A 23071-nucleotide genomic window follows, 5' to 3' on the forward strand; every position below is an offset into this window, starting at 1 on the left:
GGGAGGGGCCGGGCCGGGCCGACGGCACCGCCGCCCTTCCCTGCCGGGCCGCAGGGGGGCGCTCCCTCCCTACGGCCGCTACCGTCCCCCCCCCCCCCCCCCCCCGCTCCCCTCAGGAATGGTATGGCCTCCCCTCAGTGCCGGCTTGGCCCCTCCCACTCCGGGCGGCTCGAGGGGGAGAGGGCGGGGCGCCGCTGGTCACGTGACTCCGCGCGGCGGGGCCGGGGTCGGGGCCATGTCGCGGCGGGAGCGGGGCCCGGAGCCGGGGCCGGGCGGTGCCGAGGCGGCTGCGGAGGATGCGGCGCCGGCGGAGCCGGAGAGTCTCGACCAGTGCCTGTCGCTGCTGCCCTGGGACCGCTTCTCAGCCTGGCTGCACTGCGTGTGTGTGGTGGGCTTCGACCTGGAGCTGGGCCAGGCCGTGGAGGTACGTGCGGCGGTGGGCGGGGGGCACCGCTCGCCCCGCGGCCTGCGGGCTGCGGCGGGGCCCCGCCGGAATCGGGCGCTTCCTCTGGTCCCGGTGTTGCACAGAGGCGGGGGAAGCTCGGCCGTGCTTGAGGAAACGAGGTTGTGCGGAGCCCCAGAGTGGCGAGCGAGGCAGCGCCCTGGGGAACTGGTCCGGCTGTCCCGGGTGAGGCTGGTGATTTTCGGTCAGCTCTTCTCATGGTGCTGCTTGTGCTGTCAGCGGGCCCTTGTTAATGGTTTGCATTAATAATGGTTTGCGTGCCGAGATTTGTATGAAGTACATCGTTGGCTTTTGTTGCATACGAATAGTGCCGATTTCCATGGCATCTAGGTGTTAAAAAGCGTGATAATAAGGAGAATGTGAGTGGTCTTCATAATTAACAGCGTTCTCCAGGTCACTGAGATCTGTGAAAAGGTTCTTTACAGGTTTGAAGAGTTTCCCTTCAACACAAGCTGGATGTCGGGCCGTGGCAGTGTCACAGCTGCGGCTGCGGCTGCCAGCTGTGCTCTCTGTGTAACAGGCAGGACAGCTGTGGCACTGCTTTGGGAATGCAGCGAGGGCACGGGCAGGACAGCTGTGGCACTGCTTTGGGAATGCAGCGAGGGCACAGGCAGGACAGCTGTGGCACTGCTTTGGGAATGCACCGAGGGCACGGGCAGGACAGCTGTGGCACTGCTTTGGGAGTGCGCAGGGAGCTCACAGTGCTGAGAAACGGAGAGAAGAACTATCCTTCGCATCAGTTTTCACATCCTGTTTCACCCTGTTCACCATGTGACTGCGCAGCAAACTCTTGGTCTGCTGGGAAAGTTTTTTTCTTTGCCTCGCCTTAAAGGGATGCCAGCATAAATGCATGGCAGACTAGCCTAAAATTCAACTAATCCAGCTACTATAATATGTAAAATACATAACTGTTCACCAAAGATAAATGCAAATAAAACGCCAGCATACTGTGCTAATTATCTGAGTTCTCTTCTTGATGTTATAAGGTGGTGTTAACAACAAAGACAAACGTTTCTGTGTAACCTGTGGCTTGGGCAGCTGCTGTGCCCAGTGGCTGAGGGAAGCACGGCCTCTGTCCTGGCTGCAGACCCCTCTGTTGACAGGCACGTTGATTTAACTGGGTGCCTAAAATGGAACTTAAAATGTTTACAGAACTAAGGCCTGGGGTTTTTTTTCCACAATGTAGCTGCAGGAAGAATAATTAGTTTTCAGTTTATATAGGAATTCTGGGAAGAAACACCTGCTAGTGAGGAGAAGTATGCATTCAAGTCTGTATGCCAATCTTCTGATTAAATGTGGATAATTTCAGCATCATTCAGCTACTGAGAGAGTTACATTTAGTGTATTTCTTAGCATAAGATAGCAAAGGAAAATATTCAGAGTTGGAAAAAAGATGGTTGATGGGTTTGCTACATGCAGAATGCATGCGTTCCGCTCGTGTCTGCTTTCAGCTTTAGTTGCTGAAACGCTTTCCTTCATAACGTCTTAGACAGCTGGACATCATTTGGTAGGAGACTGAGGGGAAAAAAATGCACTGGAGACTTTATGGCTGGGGGACAGAAAGGTGCTTAGTCAGAGATCAGCCAGTGGGTATATTTGTTGTTTTCTATAGAGCAGGATAGTCTTATTTTATCAGGAGATAAATTTACTTATATTTGTAGAACAAGATTAAATGAGATAAGGGGGTGTTAGCTGTATGGTAAGATGAAGACTCTGCATGGAGCTACTGTTCCTGCATTCTGAATTTCCTGGACTAGGTCCCAGTTTTGGGAGCTCTGAAACCTTTGAAACATAATCCTGGAATTTATTTCAAATTTCATTTGCTTGCAAGGTAGCCACTCATTTCAGTAGTTTTGGAGTGGGTTGTTTTGAGGACCTTTTTAGGTGAAATTTAAGTATCTGAGGTTTGTCCTCTTTCCTGTATATTCTGTTCTCGCTTGCATAATCACTGATTTTGCACATTCTTTTTTTTTTTTTTTTAAATAAAAAGTGTAATGTATGCTTCCACATCTTACATTGTGTTGCATCATTTTTGGTTTCTGTGTTGCAAAAACTTTTTACATTATCTTTTTTTTTTCTGTAAGTACAAAAAGCCATGACACTGAGTTTATTCCTTGAGCTTTCACAGTTGTCATTAGGGGCTAGTGTTCATCCTCCAAGAGTTAGTATTAATATAGAGGGTGTTTTGTGGCTGAATTTTGGTTACTCCAACCTAACTTTTGATTGCAACAGATTTCAGACACCAGTGTGTGTTTGCTTTAAAGGTAATAATCTAGTGCATTTTGCATGTACAAGTTAAATCTAAAAGATGTAACCTTGCTCTCCTTTGAGACCTTTTGCACGAAAAATCTCAAGTACTCTGAATATACATTCTAAATACACCTTTTTAAATGAATGTTTATGGTCTCTTAACTGGCATCCAAAATACCTTGTAAAGATGGGTGATCAAGAAAGCTTAAAAGCATATGAAGATAAGAACTGAGACATAATATTAATAGCTTACAATTGAAAATGTCCTCAGGCTAGGAAGGTGTTCAAGGGTTGTATTGTTAAAATATTTGATGGAAACTTACTGCTTATACCCAGCTTGTTTTCAAATAAAATAATACTATTTTCTTCTTGTAGGTAATATATCCTCCACATTCCAAACTCACAGATAAAGAGGTAAGTCATGGTTGCTGTATATAATTTGGTTTTAGCTTAGGAAATATATAAATACATTATATCTCAGGAAATATAACAGCTCTCTTTTCTTTTCCCTACCTTTTAGAAAACCAATATTTGCTATTTGTCTTTTCCAGATTCTAATTCGGGTAAGTGTTTCCTTTACTCTGTAGTCATCTGTTGTGGGACTAAACTGTGTTAAAAAAGATAGAATTTGACAGGATGTATTCTGGGCTTTAGATCAAATATGTATTTATATATCTTAATTAATATTGCAATACAGAAATGTTGTAGCTAAGGTTAAATATAAAACTGCAACTGTCTGCATTGCAGTAAGGTTTGAGGATTCTTCTCCGGTTTATGTAAGTGTGTAAGACCTTCCAGTGACATTTGTGCAGACGTTTCAGAATACTTGGCAAGTAAAGAATGAACATCTTAATTTTGCTCTTTAAACAAAATAATAGTATTGTCACTGTAGAAAGGAGAGTAGGCACGGAATTTGAAGGATTTAATAAAACAAATGGAAGTATATGGAACCCTCTTCTCATGAAGCACTAAATATTTTCTAAGTTCATAACAGTGAATCTGACTTTTAAATTCAAAAGCATTTAGAAAGAATGGTTGTGAAGGGAAAACCTCAGCCATCTTCTCCATTCTTGCTGTGCCTGTGTGTGGTCCTGCTTGTTAATTATTCCTGAATCTAAACTTCGGCTCCCAAAGAGAAATTGGGGCATGTGGCTGATGGGTTGGACCACCTGCAAAAAGATATGGCAGAAGTACAGAACTCACTTTCACGTTTATTTCTATACAAAAATCAAAACCTGCAGGACCAGCCTTGTGCCTGTAACTGCACTGACTCTGCTTGTGGATGCTCTGCAGTGTAACAGCTTGGACAGGGGGTGATGCAGATTTGTGCTTTTAATGTGTGTGAGCTCTCTCTTATGTAATTTATTATAAAGTATTTTGGCTAGTTTTTCTCCTTTGTCTAAATGTCATTAAAATTAAGATATTTTCTCTGCTGTTGCTATTCTGTATGTAAATAGAGGCAGAGCTTCTTTCTGTTATTGAAAGAGAAGATGAATTAATGATATCTTCTCACTACTCTCATTGTTAATGGTTGTATCTTCAGTCTTTAAAAGGTGTCTTGAAGGCACAAAATCATGTGTTAGTGACGAAGGTTGCTTTCTTAAAAATTTTTGGTGTATTTTTTCAAATAAGAGTGTAGTAAAGTTGCTTTAGGCAGAATAGGTAAGGAGGTTCTACTTTCAGCAGGGAAAAATCCCACTTTTTTGCTTTTTATAGTGTCCCTATTAAGAACTGTTGGTTCTTGATCAATCTTGGTAGGCTTAACTTTCAAATGGTGTAGGAGGGGTTCCCTGTGTAAAACCTGCCTTCCACAAGGCTGGAAGTGCATCCTGTCTGGTAGGATTTATTTTTTCATCAAAGGCCTTAACATAAAAAAGAAAGCTTGATGTAATATAGCAGTGAAAGAAGTTATTAGCTTGCAGCTAAATGTGAGGTCAGTCCATCCCAGGTTTTCATGGCTCAAAAGGTTAATTCAACTTCTTTCTCTTACAACTACAAAGAGATATTATTCCAGTACTTGCGGCTATGAATTTAGAGGGGAAAGTTGTTTTAGTCAGCTACTAGATGATGACACTCTTTGTGGTTTTAAGCTGAGTTTCCCAGTACAGTTATCCTTAAAATAATGCTTGGACCTTCTCTGCATGGGTAGAACAGACATTTACAGACACTTACCAATCTTTTCTGGAAGAGCTTGCTACATAAGAAGACATGATACTCTGAATTATATTTCAACACATTAATGATTAAGGGTAATTTACTTTTAGGTCTTTTGTGTGTAGGTTTATATAGTAGTTTGTGAGGTATTTTCTTTGGATGAAGGGAACAAGCTTTGAAAAGTTGAAGCAAATATTTACTGCTGTGTTATTGTCATGTGCTGTGTTTTTTCTTCTTATCATTGGATCTGTTGCTGAGCACTTGCTTTCACTATCTGTTTGAATTAGGTAGTTATCCCATCACACCATGTTTTGCTGCTTTTGGTTTTGTGTTGGTGCATTGAGGGTTTCTGACTGCAGCTTCAAGGGGTTCTGAGACTCAGCTTGGTGCTCTGGGCATGTCAGTGTTGCTCTGCACAGCCAGTGCCTCTGACTGAGGGGCTGGGCTGTCTGTGCTTGCTGTAGCAGAATGTGTGTGACTGAAAGAGAGAATGAAATTGAAGTTTCAAGTCTGGTGAACAGTTCCCTGGAGAATTAGTTACATTTTTCTTTAAGAATTTCATTTTGATAGAAATGAAGGAAAACTTCACTCCTTGGGGATATTACTGGGAAGTCCTACTCAGTTTCACTTAGTTTTCAGCAATTAGCTTTGCAGCTTTCAAAATGATGAATCCTAGACCTGCCTGTGGATTTACAGATATCAGCATAATGCACTCCTACAGTGTGACTTCTGTGTGAACTCTATGGTGTCAAAAAAAGAGGCAAAGTGCAGCCATTTAGCAGAGGAACGACATGGCTAAGATGATGAAAACTATACAGGCATACCGATGAAATGGGTAATGCCAGTAGGAGAACAGCCATTTGACCTGTTTGAGGGCATGATAGTCACTGTGAGGCAGTGACTTTCTTTCTTTGTTGTGGACAGTATATTTACTGTTGCCAAAGGTGCCAAATTTTTCACTTATAAAATTATGAAGATATAAATGTTCACAAGAGCAATGCAAGATAAATGAACCAAAACTCTGATACCTCTTTGGCTGTAAGCAAGTGCTCATGTTAAACAAGGCTCAAACTCAGAATACTGTCTGTTTGTTGTTTATTTCTTCCCCCATGTAGGTTGTCTTGGGGACACACAGTTTTGTTTTAGATTCCGACGGTCTCCTGGAAGGAAGGTCTCATTGTGTTGTTTTCTGGATCAATTGGATAGAGATCTACCAGTTTACTTAAAGGTTGGAAATGAGAAAAAATGAAGTTAAATTTCTTTTGGGTAATGTTAATTTGTGGGTCTTCACCTTTAAATATAATGTTTGAAAAGAAAAATCTCTGAACTGGATGTCCTGAAAGTCAAAACTCATGTTTGTTGTAGCATGTTATTATAATTATAATAATAATTAGTTTCATTAACTATTCTTTAAGTTTTATTAGTATGGATTTTCGATTACAAGGAATTAAATTGAAGCCCAGATCTATTTCATTATTGACTAGAAACCTGTAGATCAAATTGTAAGAACCATTACTGCTGTGGAAATACAAAGTGCTTAATAATGTTATTAAAAAAAAATCCAAGCAACTTGGGCTATCTCTCTGAGTTTCCACCCTTCACTTTTTGAAGATGGAGCAGTTACCTAAAAGAGGTAGCGGCCAAAAGTTGTTCTCATCATGTCCATAGGGAATATTGAGGCCTCTGGAAGCCTGATTCTCAAACTCAATTTAGTTCTGTTTATGTGGCCAACACTTGAATTCCTGTTTGTAGGAAGGGTGAAGCTGATGTCTGGTCTTTGAAATGTGAGAGCCTACTTCTGTAATATTCCAAGAATCTTTTGTAAAACTAGTACATTGAAAGACTAGGTTTTATCTCTTCAAGTCAGGGCTTTAAGGTTTTTAACTGCTAAAATCTTTTTAGTGCTACTTTGCAGAATTGTTAATGCTGATTTATCCCTCAGGAAATTATTTCTATTTTTGGTTTCACAGTGTGTCAGGAGAATGTAGATATAAAAATAGTAAAGCCAGAAAGCACAGCTGTTTCCACACACTGAAGTTTTCTCTTTGAAGTACTTACTGAAAAAAGATTATGCCAATAAACACAGTAATCCTTCTAGTTTATTGTAGCTAATCAACTTTGGAGCTTGCAAGGGAATAGGCTTTTAAACTGTCTGTTGAATGCTTCAGAAAGGGGGGCAATATCAGGTGGTTGTATTGAATTCTTTCCTTTCTTTTGCAGAAAGATTCAGCATATTACTATGGCTATGTGTATTTCAGACAAGTTCGAGACAAATCATTAAAAAGAGGCTATTTCCAGAAGGTAATTTCAGTTCTTTTAGGTAAATATTAATTTGCAAATTAATTATTTTTCAGTGACTGCAGAGGAACAGGAAAACTGTCTTGCTCTCTAACTAAATTAGTTATTAATTTATGTTAAATTGGTCTAATTTTACATCAGCTGTGCTATGTTCCAGCTCTACTGTCAGAAGAGATAGTTTTGTGTCTGTGTTTAAAAACAAAAAGTTGGGAAGTTTTGGGGGTTGTTTGCAGTTTGTCTGTAGTCAGATGTGTCGTTGGCTTGCATATGTGAGAAAAGTCACACTTGGTGTTGTCTGAGGGGAACAGGTGCAGTAGAACCGAGGGGTAGTGTTAATTTGAAATTGTGTTTCTGTTTTGTAACTCCTTATTCCAGTCGCTGGTCCTCATCAGCAAGCTGCCTTATGTCCATCTCTTTCGTACCATGCTCAAGCAAATAGCGCCAGAATATTTTGAAAAAAGTGAAGCTTTCCTGGAAGCAGGTACTGATCTTACAATGGAGCTCTTACACTATCACGTACTTGTTCTGGAGAAATAAGCAACACTGTCGTGTTCTAGTTTGTGGTTTTGTCTTCTTGCAGGGTAGAGGGTTGAAATTTTAGCAAACTGGCTTGACTTCTAGATCACTCAACAGAGCTAATTGAATTCTGGATCTTCCCTGGGAGAGTTGGAGGTCCTTCCTGAAACACATCTAGGGTTGTGTGTGTTTCAGGACCAGCTGTTGAGCACAAGGAGCTGATGGCAATCCTTAGTTTGCACTCTTTGTTGCCCAAGTCCTTTTGGGCAGTCTGACAACTTTTGCTAAGCAACTGTACAAATGTCATCTTGCTTGAGGTTTGTTTTTCTTTGTGTGTGTGATTTGTTTGTTTTTTGACCAAATGGAAAAAGCAACAGAGCAGCACTGGTAGCAGGTGCCTCAGTCTTACTGCAGAGCTGAAAGAGCTGGAGAAGGACAAATAGGAAAGTTATTTGCTCTTTGCCTGAAAGAGCTCTGTTCTGTGTACTGTGCCTGCCCCATCCAACTTTCTCGCTTTTTTGCTTTCACTGAGCAACAATTTGCATAAACCATGAAGGAATTGCATTTTTCAATCACCTGTTTTCGTGGGAGGTTGTATTATGAGCAAAATAATCAGAGACTATGAGAATTATGTATTGTATTCATAATGGTTTACAAGAAAATGCTGGAGAACTTTCTAGCCAAGATAGAAGCCAACTTTTTTCTTAACAGCTGGTATTTATTGGTTCTGCAGTAGTAGCCAATGTACATAAATGTAGGTGTTCTTTTCAAAGTTTTTTAGTACGTACTTTCGTGGTTTTGCAGATAACATTTCTTCAACTAATTGGAAGTCCTGTTGCTACAAAAAATGGAAGACCAGAGAACACTGTTTTCTTGAAATTAAAAACTTTACAGTTCTAATGGAATAATACATAAAGAATGTCTGAAAGGCTGTAAAACTTATTTAGTGTGATCCAGAGACAAGTAGAACAGCTGTGGACTATTAGCACTAATTTAAAGTTGCAGTGTGCACAAAGGTGACTCTGTGATCATGGTTTATAGCTTACAGAAACTCTCATATTTTCTTTCAGTTTGTAGTGACGTTGATCGTTGGCCACCACCAGTACCAGGGAAAGTACTGCAGTTGCCGATTATGGGTGTTATAATGAAGGTAAGTACTCCTGCACTTGCTCTTCTCTGAGGGTGTTTTCCCCACCTTTTACTGTACAGGTCCTCACAGCCTTGTGCCTTGTTTTCATTGTCCTGTTCTTCCAAACAGGAGTTTACTGAGAGCAGTAAACAGATGTTTACTGCACTCAGAGTGAAGGTCTGGAAGATCCTGATTCAGTGCTTTGATTGGGGGGAGGATCTTTTATGGTGCTTAGGTTAATTTTTAATTTTTGTAGATACTAAAAAGCGATGTTTCAGTACAACTACTAATTGCAGTGTCTGTATCATCCCTCTGCAATTTGTATTCTAGGAGACTTTAGTGCTAATTATATTTGTCAAATCAAACGTAAAGTAGCACTTGAAAATACTGAGAGTTAAGTTCCAGTCAAGCAAATTAAATATATTGATGAAAATCATTCTCGTTCCTGAAAGTGGACAAGTAAAAATCATTTTTGGCCCACACAGCAGAAATAATTGCTTGTGCTGTTTATAATTTTCAATGGCAGTGAAATATGTCTGAAGAAAACTATTAAAGAAGTTGTATTTAGTGCATGGGGAGGAAGTGTAGAGCTTAAACAGTGGTTAAGAACTGGGCCACTGGGAGTCGTAACATCTCCATATGAAATGCCATTAAATGGGTTTGATGAAATTGGAGGTTACAGCCAGAAGTACCTTCTCAGCAGATGCTCTCAAGTTTATGGCCAGACGTATGCATCACCAGGGAGAGAAAGAAGTTTCTGAAGCTGTTCTGAAAGCAGAAATTTAATAAAACAGTTCTGGGTGCTGGATGATGAGGAGTGTCAGATATATCTTGTTTGGGTATTGCCTGCCTTTATCTCATAAATAATTCTTACCCATGAGAGCTGAAATTGCATTCCTAAACTGAGTAAAACTATAATTACTGCCCAGTGATATTGTGTCCCTGTTTTCTTACTCTGCTTGGGCAGTTTTAAGTGTTGTGTGTAAATGATATCCATTTGTGCATACCAACCTCCAGTATGACCACATTTCTAGTACTCAGGACTTACAGATGCAAACTGTGAGACCAGAGAAGTATACTTGTGTTCAGACTATTTGGATTCTGCCTCATTCACCAGAACATCTTAATGTTTTAGGAGAGGATTTTTTCTAAAAGTAATTCTGTACCGTTTTAAACCCCCAAGACCTTATTTCAGATCATTCTTTCCAACATTAGAGGTATTTTAATTGAAATTACAGTAACAAGTTTGACTTATTTTACCAATAGTCTCTTTTTTAACTAGAGTGTTATTTTCATATTCTAATATTCAATTTGCAATTGGAAATTCTGTAGGTGGAAGTTCTGTAAACAAGCATCATGCTGCAGTATATCCTCTCTAAATATTACAAATTATCTCTAAGTCAGCATTTTAAGTATCTGCTGGATTCAATACAGGGGAAAATAAATCTTTCTTTTTCTTTCCAAGTTGCGGATTCCAACATATCGTGACAAGCCTGGAACAACACCGATAGTACAGAATATGCACCAGGTAGAGATTAGATACTGATATTGTATATAAACCCAGACAAAGCTAGAGATGTGCTTTCATTCTTTTACTTTAAACTTGTTAGAAAAGATTGGTAGCAAATTGTCATACACTTTGATAATAATGAAATCCACAGTCTTTGAAACTTTGAATGGAGGAGTCCAGATCTGGATTCTTATAGAAAGGATATTCTAACCCAGTTACCCTAAGCAGGGATAGATATCCAGGTCCTGGAAGAAGATAGTTGGCTGAAAAAATTACTAACCTGAACAATCTTTTAATGTTTGGATAATTTGGGTTTTTTTGAGGATGAATCTAGAATTAAAAGTCTTTAGTCATAGGAGATGGTTATTAAACAAATCTGTCTGTGCTTTCATGTGCAGTTGTTTAAAACAGCTTCAGTATTTTATATCTTTTCTGGACTGAAAGTCACATGCCTGTAAGTGGGGGGGGGTGTGTGTCTGTCTTGGGGGATATCTTGCTCATGGAACACAAAGGTAGTTGTGGAGAAATGTGCTATATACTGCAGCAGTACATAAATAATTAGGCTATATACTGTCTACTGTCTGTAAGCATTTAAGGGAAACCATTTCATTTAATACCTAGGTGTTCTGATGACTAAAAACCAAGCATTGCGATGTCTTTTAGGCAGATGCTCAGATCTCCATGGCTTTACCGACTGTTCATGAAGTAGATCTTTTCAGGTAGGAGTTTGGGCTGATCTATTCCTAGTTGTGAATTCCCACGTTTTTTGATTATGACAGTTCCTTAACATGTCTCATTGCTTGTATGCGACATTTATCATGTTGGTTTTAATATTCTTTTTCTGTGAAGTTTGCCAAAACACAGTTTGGACAATATACAGGCTGAAACTGCAATAAATGAGCAAGTTCATTAAATGTTCCATTTTACAAGAGTATTTTATGTTTTCAAATTACTATTAAAATACTACTCCAAACTTCCTTTTTATCCCTTTATTAACCAGAAGAAATATGTATTTTATGATGTCAAATGTATTAAAATACCTCAATCTGTTTTTAGGTGTTTCTGTCCAGTGTTCTTTCACATTCAGATGCTTTGGGAGCTGGTGCTGCTGGGAGAACCACTTGTTGTGATGGCACCGTCACCAGCAGAGTCTTCAGAAACTGTGTTGGCCCTTGTTAGGTAAATGTAGTACAGCTTCTTAACTAATGTTAAAGGGAGTCAGTGTAACATTGCAGCTGAGTGGACCTTCATTTGATCTCAGTGTGAAAAAGCATTACAAAGTTTAGAGTTGCTTGTGTCTTTCATGAAAGTTTGCACTGAATACATAAACCAAGCTCATCCTCTTTGTACCTTGCAGCTGCATTTCACCACTGAAATACTGCAGTGATTTCAGGCCATACTTCACCATCCACGACAGTGAATTCAAAGAATACACAACTCGCACACAAGCCCCGTAAGTAAATAAAACTCTCTGGGGAAGATGTTGCTCAAAACCACTTCTAACCATAAATTAGGATTAAAATACTGTTAACTATTCTGGTTTTCTATCATTAGAGAATAAGGTTTAGACTTTTTTTTGGTAAGATTTATCTTTCAGTGTGCAGTAAACAACTGATACAAGTTTTCATTCCAGTTAGATAGGACAAAGAAGTTATGAAACAATGCCATAATTAAACTAGGCTTGAGCTTCACTGGATACTTCTCTACAGAATGAGTCAAACTGCAAGTGTGAAACCAAGAAAAGTTCTTGCTTTTCCATAAGGGTTTGTCTGTGCAACACCAGCTCCAGAGTAGCTCCTTGGAAATTCTGCTGTAATTGTTTTAGTTTTTAATTAACTGCAAAACAAAGTGACTTGTAGAATCCAACATCCATACAGCTGTTTTGTAAAGCTAAGTCAGTTGGTGTCCTAACTGAGACAATTTAAAAATCAAATATCTCTTCACTAAATTTATTAGGTTATTATTGTAAATAATTCAGAAATTAAGCTTATTTTTTTTAAGAATGTGAATGTCCAAAACCAGTGATGTTTAAAACTGCTTTAAGGACACATTTTTTCCTCTTTATTTCTTTTAAATCCTGCTCTTATTTTGAGAGCATATGCCTCCAGTATTTCTTAATACATGTTAGTTAAATGTAGCTTGATTTGGGAATGGAGTGCATATGCTAGATTCACTGATCTTTTAATAGATAAATTTCTTCTAATATCAGAACAGGCAGAGGTTGTTGATTTGGATGTTTTGTTTGCTTTGTTGGTTTTTTTACTGTAGTTTTCCTCTCAACTGATGTATTTCCAGAGATAGAGCAGTGGAAAAACACATAAACATAGGCAATATGTTTTAGATTGTGTTCCATGGGAATGGTTATGCAGTATGTAATTTAGTTTCTAAAAATAATTCCAGGAAGAGTTTGGTTAAACTGCATGTGTTTCAAAATTGCATCCACTGTAGCAAAATAGAAAGGTTGGTCACTACATGGATTAGTATTTGAAATAGAGCTGAAATTGCTCTTTCTTATGGAAAACAAACAGTTGGAAAAATTGGAAATAGGTTTTTAAAGCCATGGATCTAAGAAGGTGAAGAATCCAAATGATGCCAATTCTGTGTATTTTATTACTTTAGTAAGAGGGGGGCAGGGAAACTTAAGGATAGTGTACAGAAAGTGTTAAATTTTGTGATTTTTAAGACCAATCTGACAAAATGATAACTTATTTTTAAGATGGCAGGTTCAGTGAGACTTGTTGCTATATTCCTTAGCTGACGTTTGACTGTAAAATGGGTGGAAACCACTATATTGAAAAATATGTTCCTATGTCATCATATCAGTGCTATAAATCCCAAATTCTGCAGGCCTATGCTGTAGCAGCAGCCCTGTGCTCTTATTGCCTCTTGTTCCCTGGGCGCCCCTGTGCACCCCCCAAGCCAGATGCCAAGCACAGAGCAGACAGAAAAATCTGGCAGGGTGTGAGCTGGGGCATAGTGCTGTTAATGTGTTTGTGCTGCATCACTTGATAACTACTGCTTAAAGCAAGTGGCATATTAAGTGTCTCATTTTCTTAATGACGTGCACATTCAAGCACTGAGAGTTTGTTACAATCAAACCTTGAAAAGTAGCAATTTGTCTTTCAAATATGGATCAGATTCCTGCTCATTAAAAAAAAAAAAAAAAAACAACAAAAAACCAACACATCACAAAACTCCAGTAACAGATAATGCCCTGTTCTCGCCATTGCAAATGGGCAGAATTTAGCCAAGTCTAAGCAGATGATGTAATTTTTATTCTTCACTCCCATTTGTACTTTAAGATGCCTCTGTCTTATTTTCTAAAACTTTGAAACTTTGATAAACATTTGTGCTCTTATGTGCAATTTAAAATGTTTCTCTTAAATACCAAAGGAAAATAATTTCAAATTAAGAATTTAAGTTTACCTTTTGTATTTGTTAGGGCAAAAGCTGTTGCTGTTGTATTTTAAACATTGTCATTATTTTTCTAGGCCATCTGTCATTCTAGGGGTGACAAATCCCTTTTTTGCTAAAACACTTCAGCACTGGCCTCACATTATCCGAATTGGAGATATCAAACTTCCAGGTAAAATAAAAATATCTTTTACAATCCTGTGTGATGGGATCTAACTGTGTGCTTATTTATTTACAAACATATGTAATTATGTTCCATTAGTTTAGTTTAATGCTAACTAAATTTTCATGGATGTAAATCTGTCAAGTGAAATTAGAATCTTGACTTCTCTATGTCTTGTCAAATCTAGTATATTAAATGCAAAAGGTAGTAATACTCATTAGTAATAATGTTCTACTTTTCACAGAGTCCTGATTTTGTATCTCTACCAATAAGGTATTAAAATAAGACATAATATATTACTGATGTTAATTTTAGTGTGAGTAGAATGTAATAAATCAGTCACAGCCAGCACAGAACATAAGACCTGTGTGAAAGCTAAGTTTGAATGTTACAGTAATATAAAAAGTTGTTGACAATATTTTGATAATATATTTCTAATTTGGCAATATTCCAGTAATTATTAATTGTTCAGTCTGGATGATTTCCTTACATGATTGAGTAGAATTTTGATGTAATCTTTGTATAACATGTCAATTGCCAGCCTGTAGTAAAATACTGCACCACTCTAATTATTGTATGAAATTCCTGAATGTAGCTGTTTGCTGTGACAGGTTCACTATGCTGTTCTGACAGTGGGAATGCATAAATATGTAGTTAAGATAAAACACCATAAAATTAATTTTTGCAGAAGAAGTTAATTTTAATTTCTGAATACACTGAATTAATTAAGGATTACATACTGTGTTCAATATAATTAGGCAAGGTTTTGCTTTACTTTAAAATACCATGTCTGTCTATGGTCAGAATACCTGTGGGGGCTTAGGGTAGTGTGGGGAGGAGTTACTTCACTGTTGTGTAGTTAACGTTTGGATAGTAGACTCTTAATTAAACTCTGAAAAGCCGTATAAACAGGTGGCCTTCAAATCTGATATGCAGCTTTAAGTATGAAATTGTAGTTCTGATGTAGTTATGGGAAATGCTTAGTCAGGAAGTTCTAGAGATGTATCTGTCTGACCTGTCTTGAAAAATGTATATTTTATTTCTTTAGGGATAAAGAGAGAGCTTCTGATTTTTTTGTTGTTGTTTTTTTTTTTTTACATTTTCCCCCACTCTGCAGTTTCAATAGCAATTTAACTGTTTCTAAAGTCAAGCATCCAAATAGATTTAGGAGGAAGGTTCTGCTGAGGCTGCAAGACTGATAACAGGATTTAGGGTTACTGGTTGGAGCAGGATAAATTGGAAAAACAAAACAAAAGCCCTTAGTATGGCCTATGACAAAGGAGGCTTAAATTAATTTTCTTACAACACTAAATCCGTGGCTACTATTTTATTTTCCTCTATACAATTTTTAATTTTGCCAAGGTACCAAAGATTTTTTCCCAAAAGCATTTACACTAAGGGGAACAAAGGAAGATGGAATAAAAATATGAAATTAAGAAAACAATTATTCACTGCTATATATCCGTATGTTTATTTGGCTTCTTGGATTTGGAAGGTCATCCTTTGGCTGGTTTTGTTTGTGGGGTTTTTTGGTTCATTTTTTGCTTGTTCGTGTTTTTGTTGATTTTCAGGTATTTTGTTTGGTTTTTTCTTTTCAACAAGGAACCCTTATATAAAGTGAAAAGTCTTATTTGCTGTCGTTCATGTGTGTTCTGGATATGTACTTGGATTCTTGTCAATGCTTCTAATGTTTTTTACAATATTAGATAGGCTTCAAGTAAGATGACTTTATGTGTTTTGGCAGGTGAAGTTCCAAAGCAGGTGAAAGTGAAAAAACTGAAGAACCTAAAAACTTTGGACTCCAAACCTGGTAATAACTTCAGAGTTAAATTGCCAGTGTTACGATTTTGAAAGGCATACCTCATTTCTCCTTTGGCTATATGCTGCTTTTTTTCTTTAGGTGTTTACACCTCTTATAAGCCATACTTGAACAAAGATGAAGAAATCGTTAAGCAGTTGCAAAAGGTAATGGTGCAGGTCACTTCTTAATGGAAACTGGTTTGTGTGTTTTGTGTACTGTTGTACAGTGTTTTCATTTAAGGCTGCACTTTGTGTAATCAAAATGAAACTGGATTCTGGTTCCTTTGCCCCAGTCATAACTAAATAGATTGATATACACCCTCATTGTAGAAGGGCTGCTGCCTTGTTAGCAGCTTCTATAACCATATGAATGGTAGGACTCAATAAATTAGCTTAATAGTTTAGAGGATTACAAGTATTTATCTGTTCATCTGTTGAGGTTTTCCATCCTCTGCCACCCGCAGTCTCTTTGGTCTAAAAGTCTCACACATGAGGCATGTAAGACTCAGAGCTACCAAATTTTAACTGATTTGCAAACAGTTGTTTATAGAAACGTTTCTTTCCTTGAGTTTCTTTACATGAAAATAAAAAAATCAGTAATTGCAAAGACAAATATTTCTTTACAAAAGGACTTGATGCTACTGCTTTCCTTTCCAGGTTCAGGGTAGGAGGTGCTGTGTGTGGGCTTATGGCAAATGAATACAGAAACACTGGAATAAATATTCATGAAAAGTAAACCCACCACAACTACCTACATACTTTGGAGTAACAGACTGACTGTGTTTTGTTGTTTTGGTTTTTTTTAAGGGAGTACAACAGAAACGTCCTACGGAAGCACAGAGTGTGATACTTCGGCGGTATTTCTTGGAATTGACGGAAAGTTTCATTATTCCATTAGTGAGTTCTTAGACTAATTGAGTTTTTACGTAAGTAACAAGGAGTAGTTTTTCTGGAGTTACCCTAAGTCCAGTAGCTCTCCAGTGTACCCTTGGAATCAAGCCTGGGTCCAGTACTGGGTCCAGCTGGCGAGGCACAGGTGCCTCCTGCTGTCACACCTGACACTTGGCCATGGCCCTACTCCCTGTGCCTTGGACACCTTGGGGCTCTGGCCATGCCTGTGCCAAGCCTTGCTAGAGCAGAGATGGCCACAGCTCAGACAGTGTTCCGTGGGTTAGTTCTAACTCTAATGTCTGGGTGAGGGACTCAGAAAATCTCTTCCAAACACTTGATATGAAGTGTGGTTGCTGTTTGGAATCACCCATGATATGAAGGTACCTGTGGACTGTTCCCAAAGGAAAGAGAGATTGTTTACCAGTGGCTGAAGTTCAGGATATAGATATTCTATGTGTATGTTTGCTTCCTGTCCTTCTTTGCCTCATGTCCTTCTTGAACTTTGCTGCCTTAAAGTTCTGGAGTTGGGAAGTACAATCTGTATAAGATAAGCTCCTTCTTGTCTTCTCATGTGGTAAATACGCACAACCGCACCCTGTACTAACACTGAGAAGAGAAAATGCTGTGGTCACAACCAATAAGTAAACACACATGTGGACTGTGTATCTTTAATACTGGTTATGCAAACAACCTTTCCTTTTCCTTTCCCCAGGAACGTTATGTGGCAAGCCTAATGCCTTTGCAGAAATGCATATCACCCTGGAAGGTAAGGAAGTATAATTTGAATGAGGTGGAAATTGGTGATCGGAGAAATTAAGGTCTGCTAATTTTTTATTTTCTTTCTTTCCATAGAGTCCACCACAGCTGAGGCAGTTTAGCCAAGATGACTTCATGAAGACCCTGGAAAAAGCAGGACCACAGCTCACCTCAGGTTTAAAGGGAGATTGGATAGGACTTTACAGGTAATTTATTTCATCAGCATAAAAAATTATCTAAATTAAGACACATCAGTAGTATTAATACTGTTTTTTTCCTGAGCAAACTTACAATCAGGATTGATTTGAATAAGGCTTTCTTTTAGAATATAAGAAATTGATAGTACTAAGTATACTTTACTTGCCTAAATCTCTTTCTCTGCTAACGTTACAGGTTTCTGTAGATTATTAGATAGTGTTATTTGTGGTTTTATATCTGGTCCTAGCTTGATTCCTCCTTCCAATAAAACACAAAGATAAAAATTAGGCTGTTTCAAACTGAGCCTTGATTTTTTTTTTTTCCTAAAATTTCCTAATCTTTATTGTGTTTCAGACACGTTCTTTACCTTCTTTTCTCAATCCTTCTCTTAATTAATAGAAGCACCTGTTAATCTCTACTTCAGAATATTACATCTCTTGGAAAGTAGAGAAAGGGTTCTAATATCTTCTTCAATCTCAAATATAATTACATTTGATGATGTAAAAAACCCTGTTACCAAATTGTACTTAAAATATAAAATGTATTTTTCTTTGGTGTTTTACCAGGCATTTTTTGAAATCGCCAAACTTTGATGGTTGGTTTAGGAGCCGGCAGAAAGAAATGACACAGAAGTTAGAGGCCCTTCATTTAGAAGCACTCTGTAATGAGGTTAGAAAAATGTGTGCCTATGATTATATTTATCATCTTGCAATAAAAATATATTCTCCCACAAGTCAGTTTTACTCCCATTTTCATAGGTTGAACGTGAAATTTTTGACAGTTTTGTGAATTCTGATCTAGTAAAACATGAATTTGTTAAACAAGTACAAGCTAGAACTAACACAGCAAGAGAACAATATGAAATACAGTTCACTTGTCATAACTGTCATCGTTTGTAAAACATACCTTTAGTACTTTTTGGTTTGTTGTATATTTTAAAAATCAAATACACACACCCACCCCCCAAAAAAAGCTTTTTCCTCTTATTTGGTAATATTATTTTGTTCAGCTTCCATCCTTGGCATCCTTGACAACATACTTTCAGTTGTGATATAGTTCGTAGCTTTAAAGGTAAAAATTCAGCGAATTTGACATGCTAATTGACAGCTAATTAGACATGGTTAGTAAATAAGCCTACAACTGATCCACAGTAAGTGAAAGCTGAGAAATGAAATCTGTTTATATATAACAAAATGCCACATAAATATTTTTATGTTGTAAGATCCCTTCCTTAATTAAGAAGCCAAAGTGGGTATCAATATAATTTGAGTTAGAACAACCGATAAAGGAATTGCAAGAGGAGAAGACATTGTACAGCTAGAGAGGGAATAGGAAGAACAAAAATAAAGGAAGGCAATGCCACAGCTTTAAAACAAGCAAACAAGATTGCTCTGGTTATTTTTCAAAAGCTATTTGTTGTTATCCCTTGCCTTGTCAGTTCCCAAACAGTACAATGTAGCAAATCCAAACAGATTGTTCAAACAGAGCAGCCCAAATAATTTGCAGGTCAGTTATACAACACAGACTCTATCTAACTGTATTTGACATTGATTTAATCAAAGAAAAGGAAATGTGTTACAAATTTATTACCAATTCTGCTTCTTTATTGTTTTTTCTTTTGATCCACAAAAGAAATGTTTCCCTGTACATGAACAAATGTCTTTCATAGGTGAGTCATAAGGGGGTAGGGGAACAGAACTTCCATAAGAAAATTCACTTGATTGTATCTTACTAGTTATCAACTGTGATCTCCTTTAATGCCCTAGAAACAGTAAGCACTGCCCTGAAGTGCTTTAATACTGCATTGTGCTGGCAGTTCTGATTTGCTAATCATTCACTGCCATTTTGCATTGTAGATGCTCTTTTTCAAACTAAACCTGTTTGGCAAGACTTTTTTCCCCCTTTAATTTATTTGTATTGTGTTTGTGTGCAAGTTTGCTATTAGGTGAAGTACTGGGCAAACAGGCAAATAAATTAGATTTTGCAGCTCACAGTAAAGACAGTGCATGGGTAAAGTGAGGTTAGCAAATGGCATAGGAATAAAGAAAATACCTATTCTGAACATTAGTTATAGCTTAAGACTACTTTTGAAAATTACACATGTAACCATAAATATTTAAACGCTTAATTTTTTTTTAATTTTAGAACTTGGTTTTCTGGAGTCAGAAGCATACTGAGGTAGAAACGGTGGATCTTGTCTTAAAGTTAAAAAATAAACTGGTAAGTAACTGAATTGAACATGACTTAGCTACATAAAAGCATTATATAGTTGTTTTTTCAAGTACATAAATGAAAATATTCTTCTTGATGTAGGTAAAGAGTCAATCATTCATTCAGGCTTTCAAAACAAAAACAGTCAATTTCAGCCATGCCTGAAAAGTTATTTGGCTTTCCAACATCAGCCAGCTATGCTGGAAGCATTGTATTGCTGGGTTTTTTTTTAAATTAGCTGGAACTGAGCTGAATCCCCAGGGAAGAAGAAAACCAGATTTTCTTTTTATAACTGAAAGTCCACATCAGTGTTGCTCTCACTGTTGTATGATTGCTGAGAAAACCTGCTGTTGTCCAAACTCCTACTCAGTCAACAAATGAGGAATTCATTTTCCATATTTTCTAATACATGACTTCAATATTTCTTAAGGTAAACTTGCAATTTTAGTAGAAATCATGTTTTCTGGTATCTTTGCAGTTGCAGGCTGACAGAGAACATCTTCCTGTGAAAACTGACACACTGAAAAAGCTGCAGACACACATCAATGATATTATACTGGCGCTGCCAGATGACTTACAGGACATCTTGCTCAAAACTGGCACAACATGATTTCTACTGGGCTCTTTTGGTGCTGAAAACCAAAAGGCAAATAGTCTCACAGAAGACAGTGGATTACCAAGTTTGGAACACAGCTCTAAAACATTAACACTACAACTGGACTGTACTAATAGTATAGCCCACTATATCATTTTCACTGTTTTTTCCACTTCAATACCAATGCAACTAAAGGGATTCTTGTGTCTAATACTGTTTGAAATAAGTGCTCTTAAAGAATAATCTGTGGTCATATGAAGCTGTGCCACAGTATAGGACTACAGTGCAGTGCTGGCATTGCAGAATGTTTTCCAATTGGTGCTGCTATACCCAATCCTACTCAGGGGTAGGCAATATTGATCCTGTACTGTCCTGTTGATGTAGTATCTAATTATTTTTCTTTCTTTTTTTGTTTTAGTTTTTAGCTAGTGGTAAGTCCAACTGACAATTTGGTGATTTGGCCAGAATACCTTATAACTGAGGTATTTTACTAGTAAATCACAGCTTTCAAAACTGTTTAGGAACAACTGAAATTACCAGATCTGTTCTTAACTTTCTGCATTTCTCCTTCTTGTCATCTCTCCAAAATGATACTGATTTGACATCTCTAAAGAAAAGAAGGCAGCTGACAAAAATTTTCTGAAGGGAAGTCTCTTCCACTCAGTGTCAGTTATTAGGGTGCTCTTACATGCCTTAAAGTAATTATTTATTAATTTGTGGTTTTAAACTGTTGACATCCAGGATTTCAAGTGGTCACTTGTGTAAATGCAAGCATGTAGTGTTCATCACAGGAAATAAACACTGTGGTGTTCTAATAGGGATTTTAAAATCGGTGATTTGGGTAGAGTTAGCTGATACACAGTCTGTTTCGGTTGGACATCATACCAGTCAGCTCCTGTTATAATTTGTAACCTTATTATTTGTGGCTTACACTAGTCAAGTGTTTGAGGAGGTGATGAGACTGGAGGGAGAAGATGTTGGCTTCAGCTGAAAAAAGCCTCTGGACAGGTCAGACTGGCAAAAAAAATTGTAGCATGAAATTATTCTCGGTATGTGCATACAGCAGACATGCATAAAGAGTAATTTCCTCTTGCATTATTAAGCAACAAGAATGGGATGTTTATCTTCTTGAACAAGTTTCAGTGGTATATAAGAACTCAGCTGTTCCACATGTAGTGTTGTACTTTGACCAGTTTCAAGTACAGTAAATGTAATGCTACTGTGTACACACAGCATATACTTTTATATGTCAAGTGCATCACAGTTATTAAAAAAAACCACTCCGCTTTTAAGCGCTTGGATGGAATTTTTAAAAACTTATGACATAATCCTGCTATAAGAAAATGCTTTTGTATAACAAATATTTCATACCATCTTTCTAAAAATGTCTTATTTAGATATAAAGTGTCACAACTGTATTTTTATGAAAATAATGTATTTTAATACTGTTATGTTTTGTACACAATTACTCATGACCAAAAGTTTAATGTATCACATTACTTAAACTATACCACTTCAGCATTAATTGCTAACTTGAAAATTTTTTTTTTGCACGTCCTGATGAAAAGCATTTTTAATCCAGAAATTATTAAGTGGCCATTCATATCCTAAGTTATCTTAAATATTTAACCTGGAGCACTGTATAGTTCCATGTAAACTGGTAACAACTATGATAACTAGCACATGACTGCAAATACGTATTTTTTTAAACAAAAATAAAAGAGTCTGATTTTTATTTTTTTTTCTTTGGAAGTTACCTGACTTAGAAAATGGGTGTGTTTGGTTTTTCCCCTCTCCTGTGTAAGCAAAGCTGTTCAGCTTGCAAAGACTGCTGCTTGATGAAGCTGTATGCCTGAGCTGACCAGAAATGTGATGGAGTAGTGTTGTAGTTTGATTATACATCATGGTTGGAATATGACAGAGCTGCAGGATCCTCAGCAAAGGAAATGGAAGGGCCTGGGTTTTAAAGCTAGTGTTCACTTCTAAAGCAAGCGTTTATTAGATTGTACTCAAAGCACTGAAATACTGAAAGGTATCTAGTAACAACTCAGACACAGTAAGAATAGGCCAGCTTGGAGATCTAGAAAGTAACTATCCTCAAGTACAGGGAAGCTTAACTTTCCTAGCCAAAAAAAAAAAAAAAAAAAAGCGTAAACACTGAATGCTCTGAATAGAAGATAGGTAAGTACTGGAAACCTAGAACTGCACTCTTTAGATTACAGCTTCCTGCTAGTTTTCGTAGTTGATCAGGATCATATTAACATCTTAGGTGTGACCTAGATTTAAGGTATGATTTATTATTTTATAAAAATACAACTTTCCATCTTAACACCAGGCTTTTGGTTCAAAAGAACATAATTTAGAACAAGATTTTCAACCTTACCCATTAGCAAAGCTGTGAATACCCCAGTCCTGGACGTGTTCACGATTGTGTTTGGACAGGATACTGAGGACCTAGTGTAGTGGAAGGTATCCTTGTCCATGGCATGGGGGTGGAATGAGATGATCCAACCCTTCCAACCCAGACTATTCTATGGTTCTATGAAAAGAACAGCATAAAGTGTCTGGCTTAGTAGCCAAATGTTAGGATCTGGTTTGGGAGTATCTTAATAAAGATCATTAACAATATTTTTCTTTAATAGAGGATAAGTAAATACCTTCTGTTACTAGACTGTTGACCCTGGCTTGGTTCAGTTTTACTCCCCTATTACCTCCCGGTGTCT

The 23071-nt window shown here is 37.7% G+C and overlaps 1 protein-coding gene across 2 annotated transcripts; it reads left to right on the forward strand.

Moving 5' to 3' along the window:
• Positions 1–220: 220 nt before the first annotated feature.
• On the forward strand, positions 221–22083 carry DENND6A (DENN domain containing 6A). Of its 2 annotated transcripts, none has more exons than XM_048315452.1 (20): positions 221–424; positions 3089–3127; positions 3234–3276; positions 5983–6095; positions 7088–7168; positions 7541–7646; positions 8752–8831; positions 10276–10338; positions 10984–11039; positions 11377–11499; positions 11678–11773; positions 13812–13906; positions 15642–15707; positions 15798–15862; positions 16505–16594; positions 17301–17354; positions 17441–17550; positions 18109–18211; positions 19688–19762; positions 20232–22083. In XM_048315452.1, exons 1-20 carry the CDS (start codon positions 236–238, stop codon positions 20361–20363), a joined length of 1779 nt encoding a protein of 592 aa, XP_048171409.1. In that variant the 5' UTR covers positions 221–235; the 3' UTR covers positions 20364–22083. The 2 variants fall into 2 exon arrangements, with proteins under 2 accessions (XP_048171409.1, XP_048171410.1); XM_048315453.1 differs by lacking the exon at positions 20232–22083 and adding an exon at positions 19175–19211 and having other exon boundaries at positions 19688–19747.
• The last annotated feature ends 988 nt before the right edge of the window (positions 22084–23071 follow it).

Source organism: Corvus hawaiiensis, chromosome 11 (assembly GCF_020740725.1).
Source record: "Corvus hawaiiensis isolate bCorHaw1 chromosome 11, bCorHaw1.pri.cur, whole genome shotgun sequence".
Lineage (NCBI taxonomy): Eukaryota > Metazoa > Chordata > Aves > Passeriformes > Corvidae > Corvus > Corvus hawaiiensis.

Bases quoted from the DNA above. Each gene is read 5' to 3' on its own strand.
- DENND6A (XM_048315452.1), top strand. From the start codon at position 236: ATGTCGCGGCGGGAGCGGGGCCCGGAGCCGGGGCCGGGCGGTGCCGAG. The intron at 3,277-5,982 runs GTAAGTGTTTCC...TCCCCCATGTAG, and splicing joins TTTTCCAGATTCTAATTCGG to GTTGTCTTGGGGACACACAG. The intron at 11,040-11,376 runs GTAGGAGTTTGG...ATCTGTTTTTAG, and splicing joins CATGAAGTAGATCTTTTCAG to GTGTTTCTGTCCAGTGTTCT.